General features: G+C 45.8%; 1 protein-coding gene across 1 annotated transcript; it reads right to left on the bottom strand.

The window, feature by feature from the left end:
* Positions 1-4,995: 4,995 nt before the first annotated feature.
* PFDN4 (prefoldin subunit 4) lies at positions 4,996-7,426 on the bottom strand. Its single transcript, XM_074553633.1, has 4 exons — positions 7,272-7,426; positions 6,210-6,317; positions 5,660-5,803; positions 4,996-5,418 (listed from the first exon to the last, which is right to left on the bottom strand). The coding sequence occupies exons 1-4, from the start codon at positions 7,293-7,295 to the stop codon at positions 5,287-5,289; spliced, it is 408 nt and encodes a 135-aa protein (XP_074409734.1). The 5' UTR covers positions 7,296-7,426; the 3' UTR covers positions 4,996-5,286.
* Positions 7,427-13,145: the final 5,719 nt, after the last annotated feature.

Genomic DNA, 13,145 nt, shown 5'->3' on the forward strand with positions numbered 1-13,145 from the left:
CTGACATTTCCCTCTTCCAGTTCACCAAATGCCATCAGATTTGGCAATCTGGATTTGTCCCACACGCAGGGGAAGGGCTGGAATGCTCCTCGTGGCTCCCTGCAATCCTGATGTGCCTCACAGTGATTGAAAGGAAAGCTCCTTCCTCTCCACTGCACTGGGTGATGAGCAGATGAAATCTCTCCTGAGCCCTGTGAATTATCAGGAGCAAATCTGTGCCTTCTTGATAAATCAGATAAAACATCTACTTTGCAACCTTTAATTTAATCTGCAGACTGATACCATATTGCTCCAAGCTTTATATCTTAAAAAAAAAAAAGCCATGAAAGACGGACAGGCTGTGCTAATGATATTTGACAGCTCTTTGTCCTCCAATAATGCATTTCCACCGAGCAGAGATTTCCTGGCTAACATTTGCTGGGTGTTCGGATGATGAATGACAGGCTGGGCTACAGAATGACAGGGATAAAGGTCTCCTGTCCCAGGTTTATCACCAGCCCAAGCCTCTCAAATCGAGCTCAGCAGCAGCTTTGTGGGTTGTTTTTGTGTATTTTCTTGTTTTGGTGGGGCACTTATCAGCAAATCAATGGAACAGACTGGCAGAGAGGAGGTTTGGGTGGGATATTGGGAAGAAATTCCTCCCTCTCAGGGTGAGGAGGTTGCCCAGAGGAGCCTGTGGTGGTTTTTATTCATTTACAGATATTTTATAGCTTTACCTGTTTGCTTGGCTTGCATTAGGGATGGAGCAGGTTGGATCTGAGCTGCTCAGAGCTGCGTCCAGAGCCTGATCCAGCCCAGCCATTTCTCTCTCTCTATTGACATTTCCTCAGTCAGTGTGGGCTCAGAGCAAGAGATAACTCAGGGCTCTGTGTGCATTCCTGCTCTCACAGCCCTGGTGGGAGAGAAAAACCCAGACAAAAACACAAAAACATGGCCTGAGCTCCCACACCCTGTGTGTCACCTCTGGGGATTCCAGTCGGTACATGGAAACGCAAATTTGCGTTTACTTAGAAATATATCTTCAACTGTACATCTGTCAAATTAACAAATAAATTGAGGAGTAAAATAAATTCTGCGGTTGATTTTCCTACTTGTGTAAAACCAAGTATTGTGACTGCAATAAATTGTGTCACTGAGACCAAAACTCTTCTACAATGAAGTCCATTTTGTTATTTTAGATAAAAACAGCTATTTTTAATATTTAGGTTTTAAGATAGTAATTTTTAATATTTAGATTTAACTGCACAAGTGTTGCAGCAGCATTTTCTGCAAAGGAAAAGTCAGCTCTTATAAAAGCCATGCTGAGCATCTCCAACTGTGATTCCACTCCAAAATGTGATTCCACGACTCCTCAGGAGCTGAAATGAGCACACTGATTTGTTTTAGGCAGCACACACAACACAAACACCTGAGCACAAAACAGACCCCTACAAACAGAGACAAGCTTTAGGTTTAAACCTTTCCCAGGGGCTTTTGATCCCTGATATGTTCAACATCGGTGCTGGGAGATATTTTTGGAAGCAAACCAAAGCTCTTCTGGCTGAACTTTTAACAGCAGGATTAAAAACTGGAGGGGAAAAGTGCTTTCACAGCAGCAATGGAACGGAATGTTTTATTATTTTCCCCCCAGTGTTAATAAAAAGCAATGTTGGAGTTACCAGCAGTCCTTGGCCATGTGTGCTGGGATTAATGATTTTCCTCTGAGTTGATTGTACCCAAAGGCAGCCAGTTTTATCTTATAAATAAATATATTTTGTGTACTGCAGGTTGTTGGTCAGAGGCCAAGCCTTACACAGGAGCTTGGTTAAATTCAGACAAATCCCAGATACCCAAGAGACAGCGGAAATTTAAACAGAATTTTAAAATCCCCAAAGCAGTGTGTTGTAAGTCTGGTGTGCACAACCCTGTTTGTTACAGAAAAGGCAGGAAAAGCACCCAAGTTTGATGATTTGATGGAATTCTGGACTGTGCTCGAAGGGTAAAACTTGGCAGACTAAAACTCCATTGAACAAGGTTTTTCCTCCCTTTGCTGGGTTGAGAAATCCACCAGGAATTTTTCCTTAAGGAATGGCTGGGAGCAGTCCTGGTCCAGCCTGGAGTCCAACACTGAGCACATCCTGATGTTCTCATTTTTATAATTTTTTTATTCAGCTTTTTATCAGCTGGATGGAAATCCCCTTAATGCAGACCTGTTCCATCTCCTGCTGGGGGAATCCTCCTGGCTGTGTTTGGTGTTCTGTGCAGCCCCAAAGCAGCCAGAGTTTAATTAGAAAATAATTTGGTTTTCTGCATGACTCACACCATCTAAATAAAGACAAAGTTGGTTGTAAATAATTTCTGTCAGGCCTTATTATGCCTATATATATTCATATTTTTTTTCTCTCTCATGAATCAGGCTATTAGAATAACATTAGAGAAATTATCTGAACCACTGACTCGTGCAAACCAAACTGCTCAGTTCTGTTGTTCCTACAGAAATGTGGCTTCAGTGTTCAGAATTCAGTCTCTTCTTGCCCTTGGATGTGATTTTATTACCACAAAATTATCAGTGCTTCAGATCCACACCATTTCCTGTAATTACTGAATAATTATCCACCACATTTGTATGGTGGAGTGTAAAGGGAGCTCGGGTCTGCTCTAAAAAATGGGGATTAATAAAGGTTCCACCGGAGATCATCCTGTGGGAAACATTTTTGTACCAGAGGTGCAGAATCACAAACCAGCCTTGCAAATCCCTGAAGTGCAGGAATTGATCCCATGGTGTTTGACAGAGGTTTTACCCAGCTCTAAAAATCTGGGAGCTCCTTGACAGCAGGCACCAAAATGAGCAGAATTTCACCTGTATTTACTGCTTTAGCTGCTGCAGCCAAGTGAAAACCCAGCCATGGGTGACTGTGGGACTTGCAAAACAAAACCTGGATTGAAATTTTATTTTCAGATAAAATAAAGCTGAAAAGGTGATTCCATGAGGGATCCTCAGCTCAGTGCTCTGAGGTGATAGAACAGCACTTTGTGACACATTTCATCCCCAGGTGCCTACAAATGTCCCTCCCTTGGCAGCACAGGGAAGGACAATAAACCCTTGGCATTCTGAGCAGGATATTTACACATTGATCCTGCCAATGATCCATCAGGAGTGAACAGAGCACCAGGGCTTGGTCATGGGCTTCTAGCACAGCTCTCTTGTTCAGGTAAAGGAAACATTATTAGAGATAACAGATTCTAATCCGCCAAAAATAAAAACTCCTCAGAACAGAATGCTGAACAGAGTAAGCGCCAACTCAGGAACAATTGCAGATCTTCATGACAGAAAGGTTATTAAAAAGCAAAACCAGGATGCTGTCAAATAATTCCAAGCAGCAGATGCACCATCTGCAAAGTCACTTCCACAATGACAACTCCAGAATAAAAAAAGTGTTTCCTGCATGTTCTGCTTTACACATATAAAAATACCAAATGATAGCTTGGCACAGGAGCTCTGCAAAATACAAAAATTCAGAGGCTGAGCTGAAAAATGTTGAGATGCAATGACTTGCAGGCACAATTGGACAGGAGGAAATTGGACATTCCAGGTGCAAAAAAGCCCTCCCATTCTGTAGCAAGGACTAAGCCAACAGGAAAAATGTATCACAGCCATAAAGGGAGAGAAAATAAGGGGAAAATCGGATCTGTGGCACTGAGCAATCCTCCCTAAACACCAGCACTGTCTTTATGGCCAATCCCAATTTTAGGATCAAAGAGCAGCAAGCTCTCCACACCCTGCCATGGAAATAAAATACCATAAAATCATCTTTAAGGTCCCCTCCAACCCAAACCATCCCAAAACCCTTTTATTCCCCACAATGAAGCCACATCACGCTGTGGCCTAGCTGGCAGTGGCAATGATGGGAAATCCCTGCAGAGCTGTGAAATGCCCAGCACAGCAGAGACCCTGGAACTGCCACCACCCAATTAAAGCTCCTTCAGTGCCAGCAGCAGTGGCACTGCCAGCCTGGCACGGGCTGGCCCAGCACGGGCATTGCCAGGTCTCTGATGCCATCTGCTGGGGGCTCCTCGTGTTGGGTCACACTGCAGCAGCTCCCCCTGGAAAATACACCCACCCCTCTCATGGACATGTTTTATGAAAAATGATTTTGACAGGATTTTTCCTCCTGAGAAGCCGAGAGGCCTCAGGAACAAAATGTGAACATTGATTATCTGCTGCTGTGGAATGCAACAGGTGCATCTGGGATTGGTTCATGTGGTTGTTTCTAATTAATGGCCAAGCACAGTCCAGCTGTCTGGATTCTCTGGTCACTCACAAGATTTTATTGAGATTCCTTTCCTTTCTTTGCTAGCTCTCTGATGGAATCCTCTTTCTTTACTGTAGTTTTAATGTAATGTTTTCTTTTAATATAATATATATAATAAAATAATAAATCAGCCTTCTGAAACATGGAGTCAAGATTCTCATTTCTTCCCTCAACCACCCACCCCTCTTTTGTGTTTTGTTTGGATATAAAGACAAATTCAGCCAATTAAGATATTTAAAAATTACATTCAGCTCCTCCTAGTGATGGGGGCACAGATTAGGGATTGATGCTGGCACTGCAACCAAACCTATGAACAACTGTTCAGGTAAATGACAATGACATCAATTTGTTACATAAATATGGATTTAGGAACTGTTCAGGAAAATTAGAAATTAAGACTCAGAACTGTGACTTGCAGCAGTTTTTGGGATTCCCAAATACAAAGCAGTAAATGAGTGAATATAGGGGCTCCAAAAGCTTTTCCTCAGTACCAAAGTGAGCTTTAAAGTAAATTAGAGTAAATTTCTGACACCTGAGCTGAGGGTGAAACACAGAGGATGAATTTAGGAGCTCTTAAAAACCTGAACAGCATTACTCCCTCATGTCCCCTGTATCACACACCTTTTATCCAACAGCCACTCCCAAATTCCCTCCTTCCATTTGTTTTAAACCTTTTCATGAGTGGAAAACAAAACCCAGAAAGTCCAATGCATGCCTGGCTTTATTGCCTTAATAAACAATGCAGATATTCCAATACTGATGCTTTACCAGCAATGTGAAGTCAGTGTTTTCCTGATATATATAAATAAATAACTGCAATAACCAAAATAAGAAAGTTCTTATTAAATATACAGAACTTTACAGGAAGTATATAAAAAAAAAACCAACCAACAAAAAGAAAGGGATGGATTTTCTGTTCTCAAATATAATTGCAGCAATGTTATCAAAACATTAATAACCTAAGGAAAGGTTGGGTGTTGTGTTTAGAAAAGCTTTAACTGTCCTCAGCCTCCAGGTTTATGTTATTCCCAAACTTTGCATAGAGCTGGACTTTGAGGTCAGACAGCACGCTCTGGATGGACTCCACTCGGGACTCCAGCGCCTCAATTTCCTCCTGTAAACTCCTCTGCAAAAGAAAAAATAAACAACAATCAGTTCTGCACAACAAACTGAGCCAGGTCTGCCAGCACACAGAACCAACAAAGAGCTGCCTCTCCTCCAACTCATCCCAGGTCTGGCTGCAGGATTTATTGCTGGAGGGATCAAATCCTAAACCCAGCATGGACTGAGGCTGTGAAAGCTGCAGAGGATGCACAGATGCCACCCCAGTGGCCAGCACACAGCACAGCCCAGCAGCTCCCACAAACCTTGGCCTCCTCCAGCATCTCCTGAGTCTCCTCCAGGGAGTGACTGATGAAGACATCCCCGATCTGGTAGGGAATCAGGTGGGAGTCAGCATCATCCAGCAGCATGATGTCATCACAGGCATCCTCCAGGTTCTGCAGCTGCTTCTGTTTGCCAGGACACAGAAAGAAAATCCCTGTGAGAAACCTTTCAGTGGACACTGCACAGCTGGGTAAGGAACCCAGACAGGCTGGGTTTTGGGAACAAATCCCACCCACCACCAAGATACCACTTTCAGAGCTGGAATTCAGCAATTCAATCCAGCAGTCACTCCTAGTCAGCCCTCATTATCTGTCATTAACAGAATAATTAACTGTCTGGGCAACGGCAATACAGCAGATTTAAATGTCACTAATATCTGATATACTTTTACCATTCTCTATTTCCGAAGTATCAGAAACCTCCTATCAGATCCCAAGCATTACTTAAACTCACAGTAACTCATTGCTGCTAATTTTCCATGTTCCAGCTGAAAACCCAATGAAAAGTTCACGAGATCTGAAGCAAACATACCTTTTTCACTTCTATTTCTTCTTTCAGCTCTGTGATCCTGCTGGTGTTTCTTGCAAACTTGTTAATTTTCTGTTGATCTTCAAAGGTGACATTGACATCTTCTGCAGCCTGTGAGGAGGAGATGTCAAAGTAATTATTTCAGTTCTTATATTAGCTTGAGTCTCCCTGCAAGGATACTCCTACAAAGTGATGGCAAACAATCTGCCAGCCATCACATTCTGCTTATGCTCAAAGTGCCTCTTCAATGACACCACAAATACCCACATTTAGCTGGGTACATCCAATTAAAACATCCTAAAGGAAATCCCACGGCATCCTAAAGGAAAGGTTCCCTAGACACTGATGGCTGAACTGGACACCCTGCTCTGAGTTTTCTCTGCAGAGACACCATGAGCAGGAGCAGTTAGTGACATGCAGAGCAGAATGGCTTCACGCTGACAGGGAGGAGGATTAATTGGGATATTGGGCAGGAATTGTGCGCTGGGAGGGTGGTGAGAGGTGCCCAAGGCCAGGCTGGACACGGGCTGGGAGCAGCCGGGGACAGTGGAAGGCGTCCCTGCCATGGAAGGGATGGCATGATGGAATGAGACGAATTTTAAGCTTCTTTCCAACCCGAGCCATGATGATGACTCCATAATTAACTACTCTCTCAGAGAATACATTTCTCCTCACATCCACCCTGACCCTGTCCCTGTTTACAACGAGTCGCACCAGCACGGGTTCCGCAAGGCCACCGACCCCGGGGGACAAGCGCTGGGCCAGGGCCCGATCCCGATATTGGGATATCCTGATATCCCAATATCCCATTATCCCAATATCCCGTTATCCCACCACCCCACCCCATGGATCCTATCCCATCCCAGAGCCCGATCCCAGGGCCCGCAGCTCCCAAGCGGCGGCCGCGCCGTTCCGGGCAGGGCTTGACCCGGCCGCCTCCGGTGCACAGCGGCTCGGAGAGCAGCGGAGAAGCTGAAAGCTCCTCGGGAGGGATGGAACCCCGCCGGGAAGGGACCAAGCCCTGTTCCAAAGGACCGAATCGCGCCGGGCCCCCTCCCTGCTCACCGCTTTCTTCATGGTGGCGGCCATGTTGGCGCTGCACCATCCATGAGGGGCTGAACCATCCGCCCGCCGCGCAGAGGAGGGGCACGGGTTTGGGAAAAAGAAGAAAAACGGGGAAAAACTCCAGGAAGCGGCCGAGACTCTGTGAAAATCGGGGATTATCGCTATTCGCAGGGCGGCGGGATGTCCCGAGCGGCCTCGGGACACCGAGTGGGTGTGAAGGCGCCCCCGCGGCGCTTGGTACGGCCCGGTGGGAGGGGCGGGGGCGGCTTCGGGACGCTGGTCCGCCAGGGGGCGCCATGAGACGGGAATGGGCGGGATCCGTGGGATATCGGGATTATGGGATAGTGGGATATTTATTGGGATATCGGGATAGTGGGATATTTATTGGGATATTTATTGGGATATTGGGATAACGGGATATTTATTGGGATACTGGAATGGGATAATGGGATATTGGGATATTTATTGGGATATTTATTGGGATATTGGGATATTGGGATATCGGGATATTGGGATGGGATAATGGAATACTGGGATAATGGAATATTGGGATATTGGGATGGGATAACGGGATGGGATCCATGGGATATTGGGATAATGGGATAGGATAAGATATTGGGATGGGATATTGAGATGGGATAATGGGATGGGATATTGGAATGGGATGAGATATTGGGATGGGATCCATGGGATGGGTTAATGGGATGGGATGGAATAATGGGATAATGGGATGGGATCAGTGGGATGGGTTAATGGGATGAGATGTGATAACAGGATGGGATCAGATAACAGGATATAATAACAGGATGGGATGGGATACTCATTTCTATAATATTGCCTGAAATAAATTTATTTTTGGGTTTTGGGATTTTTCTCCAGTTCCAAATAGCTGCTCATTTCAAAACTCCTGTTCCAAAGCAGTAGGAAAGGCAGACTAATAAAAGTTATTTTGAGTGGCCCTCAGGCTGATGTTACATTTTATTTTGGTGCATCATCATCATCATCACAGTGCCTGGTTTCGCACTGAGGGAAGAAGTTCATCACCAAGTTTCTCCCCAGAGAACCACATTATTATTAACTTCTATAAAAACATAATCCCAGCTCTAAACCTCTCTTTTCCTCAGAAAAGAAACTCTCATCCCCCTGGCCATCCTCATGCTCTTCCCAAAGCATCCTGCTAGGAAAGGGCACAGCCTGAGCCGTGGTTATTTCCCTGGCTGCACTAACTGCACAGTACCCAGAGCCAGGGCAATTTCCCTCAAGAGAAAAGGAGTGGATTTCACAAGAATTCGATGACTCCAAGGCTTTGAAAAGCAATCCTTTTTTCTCCCACATGCTCGGGCAAGCTCTGTGGGGTGAGCCCTGCCAAGAGTAACTCACTGCAGAGCTCTCTTATGTAAATAAAAGTGAAAACAGCTCAGGAGAGCAGGCAGCCAGCGTGGAGCGAGAGGAACCCGCTGAACCCAGCGCCCTCGCTCCTCTCCCGCTTGCACAAAGGACTTGCTCCTTCTTGCTCTGCTCCCCGGGCTCCTGCTTGGCTTCCCTTGCTGGGATCCCTTCCACGCCCTGCCCTCGTCCCACGGCTCCTCTGCGGCTCTTGGCAATTTTCTCCTTCCCTGCTGGAGCCTTGTGCAGCCCAGCTCAGCGGGGAAGAGCATTGCCATGCTTTGCTGCCTCGGGGAGACCTCCGGATTCCCAAACTCTTCTCCCCTTTCCCTAGAGTTCCACAGGCTTTTGGAGTTCCCAAACTCTTCTCCCCTTTCCCTAGAGTTCCACAGGCTTTTGGAGTTCCCAAACTCTTCTCCCCTTTCCCTAGAGTTCCGCAGGCTTTTGGAGTTCCCAAACTCTTCTCCTTTTCCCTGGATCCCCATAGACCTTTGGATTCCCAAACTCTTCTCCCCTTTCCATGAAGATCCACAGACCTTTGGATTCCCAAACTCTTCTCCCCTTTCCCTGAATCCCCACAGACCTTTGGATTCTCAAACTCTGGATTCCCAAACTCTTCTCCCCTTTCCCTGGATCCCCACAGACCTTTGGATTCCCAAACTCTTCTCCCCTTTCCATGAAGATCCACAGACCTTTGGATTCCCAAACTCTTCTCCCCTTTCCATTGAAGCCCCACAGATCTCTGGATTCCCAAACTCTTCTCCCCTTTCCATGAAGATCCACAGATCTCTGGATTCCCAAACTCTTCTCCCCTTTCCCTGGATCCCCACAGACTTTTGGAATTCCCAAACTCTGGATTCCCAAACTATTCTCCCCTTTCCCTGGATCCCCACAGACCTTTGGATTCCCAAACTCTGGATTCCCAAACTCTTCTCCCCTTTCCCTGGATCCCCACAGACCTTTGGAATTCCCAAACTCTGGGTTCCCAAACTCTTCTCCCTTTTCCCTGGATCCCCACAGACCTTTGGATTCCCAAACTCTGGATTCCCAAACTCTTCTCCCCTTTCCCTGGATCCCCACAGACCTTTGGATTCCCAAACTCTGGATTCCCAAACTCTTCTCCCCTTTCCCTGGAGCCCCACAGACCTTTGGAATTCCCAAACTCTGGATTCCCAAACTCTTCTCCCCTTTCCCTGGAGCCCCACAGACCTTTGGAGTTCCCAAACTCTTCTCTCTTTGAGTTTTCTGTCATCTAATCATCCAGAAGGTGAGATAAGAGGAGTCTGGTATTAAAAGCCAGTATTTGAGTGAAAATAGAATAAAGGCTCCTTTTGCTTTCATTTCATGGTGAATGTGGGTAACTTGGAGATCTCAGTTTTCAAAGCCATATCAGTTTCTCTTCTGGAGAATGGGAATTACTGTACTTTCCCATCAATATTTACAAAACTCAAAGATCCTTAGCAGGAAAGAGAATTAAAAGAATAAGCAGGGAATTAAAAGTGTATAAACAAACACAAACAAACGCTGCAATAACAACCAGAGCATGCAAGTTGCAATGCATTTGCCTTCCCCACATTGTGAAATACCTTTCTGTGATATTCTCCTCCTGTGGCACTTCAGCACTGTGTATTAATTTAGAAAACTCAGAGATTTCACAAAAATTTTAAGGCAAATTTAGCAAAAAGCTTTTCCCAACCAGGAGAAAGAGCAGAGGCCAGGAGACAGGAATTGTGTAATATGTCACAGAGCAAACCCCCTGGAAATGCAGGCATTGAGAGTGAAAATCCACTCCCAGCATAAGGCTGTTCCCACTGAGGAGTTATTTTGGTGATATTTGATGTGTTTGAAGTAAACTGCATGAAAATCACTCACGTCACTTTCCATGAGCTCCAAGGGTTTGATTTGGGAGTTCAGGATTGTTTTTAATGAGCTTCCCAAGCACACCTCAGCCCCTCAAATCCAGGGCAGGAGCTCTGAGTTTGATGGGATTTCCAACTTTTATTCAAATATGTTACAATTGTTTCCCAAAAAATATGACCAGAAATTGACTCAGCTCAGAAAGCATCTCTAAAACTTGGACTAATTAAATATTTAGTGGTGAAAAAATCTGAGCCAGCTGTGTGTATCTGCTCAGCAGATCTCCCACAGAAGCATCCCACTGGCACATGGCTTTCCAAGGAATATTCTCTCCCGACATGCAAGAGAGCAGAAATCAAACCAGGAGCAAGAGAGAAGCACAGAAAAATCAGCTCTTTTGATTTGATCTTCTGCTGTTTCTTGATCTTTGAGTCTGACCCAAAAATCCTCCTTGCCATAGTGGAGAAGTGAAGAGAGATTTAATTTGCTGCTGTCATTTGCTGTTATATTGGAAAATATTGGGAAGTCTTGTGGATGGACACCTATGGGATGGTGGTGACACCTTCACAGTTCAGGTGCCTCAGTGGAGGGACACACCCAAAATTCAGCTCAAGAGCACTGAGCTGGTCCAGCTTTTCTCTAGGAACTGATGCCTTGAGAGGCTGAGCCAGAACAGAGGCTGGATGGAGCTACAGAATAAAGCAGGGATTTATCCAAAGCATCTCCTCCATGGATGCACCTTGGGCAGCACCAGAGCCCAGCCAGGGCTGCACCCAAGATGAACCAAAATGGCCCCAAAATGCACGAGGGGCACGGGCTCTGTCCCTGGGATCAGCTCTGCTCCATTTGCACCTTGCAGTTCATTGTCCCATCCCAGCTTTAGCCCATCCAGTCCCATCCTTGTTTTTCTCTCTCCAGCCCACGGGGTTTGTGCTCTGGGCTGAGATTTGGGTCATTTGTCCTTGGTGCCCAGCTGGGGCAGGAATTGTTTTGTCTTCCTGCTCTGTGCACAGAGCTCAGCAACACTGAATGTGATGCTCAGAACAGAATCTGAAAAATATAAAAGCTGAGACCTGAGGCACCAATGTAACTCCTGATGTGTTCTAAATGTCACAACTGAAAATTAAAGCTTGGGTTTGAGTCTTAAAAATGAGGAAAGAAGGGGAGGCTGCAAACACCCCTGGACTGGCACTTGAGCAGGAACTGAGGAATGATTTTCTGTCCCAGCTCCCAGCACACCAAATTCCCTGCCAGGGACTTCCATCTGAGCCACGGGAGTGAAGCACAACCCTTTCCATTCTGTCATTCAAAAACAGCTTCAGAGAGAGAGGATTTCACATTAACAGGGTGGTTTCCTCCCCGTAGCTGTGAAGAACACGGAAAAATTGACCTGCGCCCAGTTTAGTCTTGACTTGCCTGTTGCAGAGTCTTCAAAGGCATCGTTTCACAGGCATGAAGCTGTGACCCTTCAAATGAGTTCATTCTCATTCCTTAAATAGGCAGAGGGCACAAATTGTCTCTTCTGGTCTGGTTTCTCAGAACTCATCATGAATGGAGCCTGAGCTGCCTCCAAGGACAGGGAGATGTGTTTCAGGAGCACGGCTTCAAAGCAAACAAATCACAGAATGTGATTGTGGTGTTCCCCCCCAAAAAATACAAACCTTTGAACCAACTTTAACTTTAAAGCCTGCCTGGGAAGTGCTCTGACCCTGTGGCCCACAGAGGATGATCCCATTGCAGAAAATCACTTGGGAAGGAGGTACAGAACTCCCAGAAAGATTCTGCAGTGTATTTCCTTTCCTTTTGTACATTTTCTCTCTGCTGATCTCTGCTGCCTTGGTCTTTGCATTGTTATTAATTTGACTTTGAGACGTGTTTATTTATGTGTCAAATCCATCTCCTGATGGTGCTCTGTCCAACACACCCAGGGTGTCTGCACACTCTGCTTCTGCCAAACCCTCACATGAAGGGGATCAGAGCTGAGTCACAAAAGGCATTGGGAAAGAAGGGAAAGGTAGCGTGGGGTGCAAGAAAATCAATTCCCCATTGCAGCCAAGCTGTCTTTCCTGGAAATCCTCTGGATTACAGGTAGCTCTGTCTTGCAGCAGGATCCAAATTCTCCTCTTCTCTTCTCTTCTCTTCTCTTCTCTTCTCTTCTCTTCTCTTCTCTTCTCTTCTCTTCTCTTCTCTTCTCTTCTCTTCTCTTCTCTTCTCTTCTCTTCTCTTCTCTTCTCTTCTCTTCTCTTCTCTTCCCTTCCCTTCCCTTCCCTTCCCTTCCCTTCCCTTCCCTTCCCTTCCCTTCCCTTCCCTTCCCTTCCCTTCCCTTCCCTTCCCTTCCCTTCCCTTCCCTTCCCTTCCCTTCCCTTCCCTTCCCTTCCCTTCCCTTCCCTTCCCTTCCCTCCTTTACCTGTTCTTGCTCCTCTCAGCCTCAAACATTCTGAGCTTTTCTGTGCAGTTTCTGATTAAAAGACTGCGATTCACTCATTTTTGTCAGGATTTAATGGCTAAGAACACTCACAGTGAAGGGAATTTTGCCTTTCCCGGTGATGCCCGCATGACCTTTTCTGGTTACTCAACCAGGGAGGGTACAGGCAGTTCACACCCCACAACTTCTCGTTCCTCAGCTCCCTG

This window comes from Zonotrichia albicollis, chromosome 17 (assembly GCF_047830755.1).
Source record: "Zonotrichia albicollis isolate bZonAlb1 chromosome 17, bZonAlb1.hap1, whole genome shotgun sequence".
NCBI classification, from domain to species: Eukaryota; Metazoa; Chordata; class Aves; order Passeriformes; family Passerellidae; genus Zonotrichia; species Zonotrichia albicollis.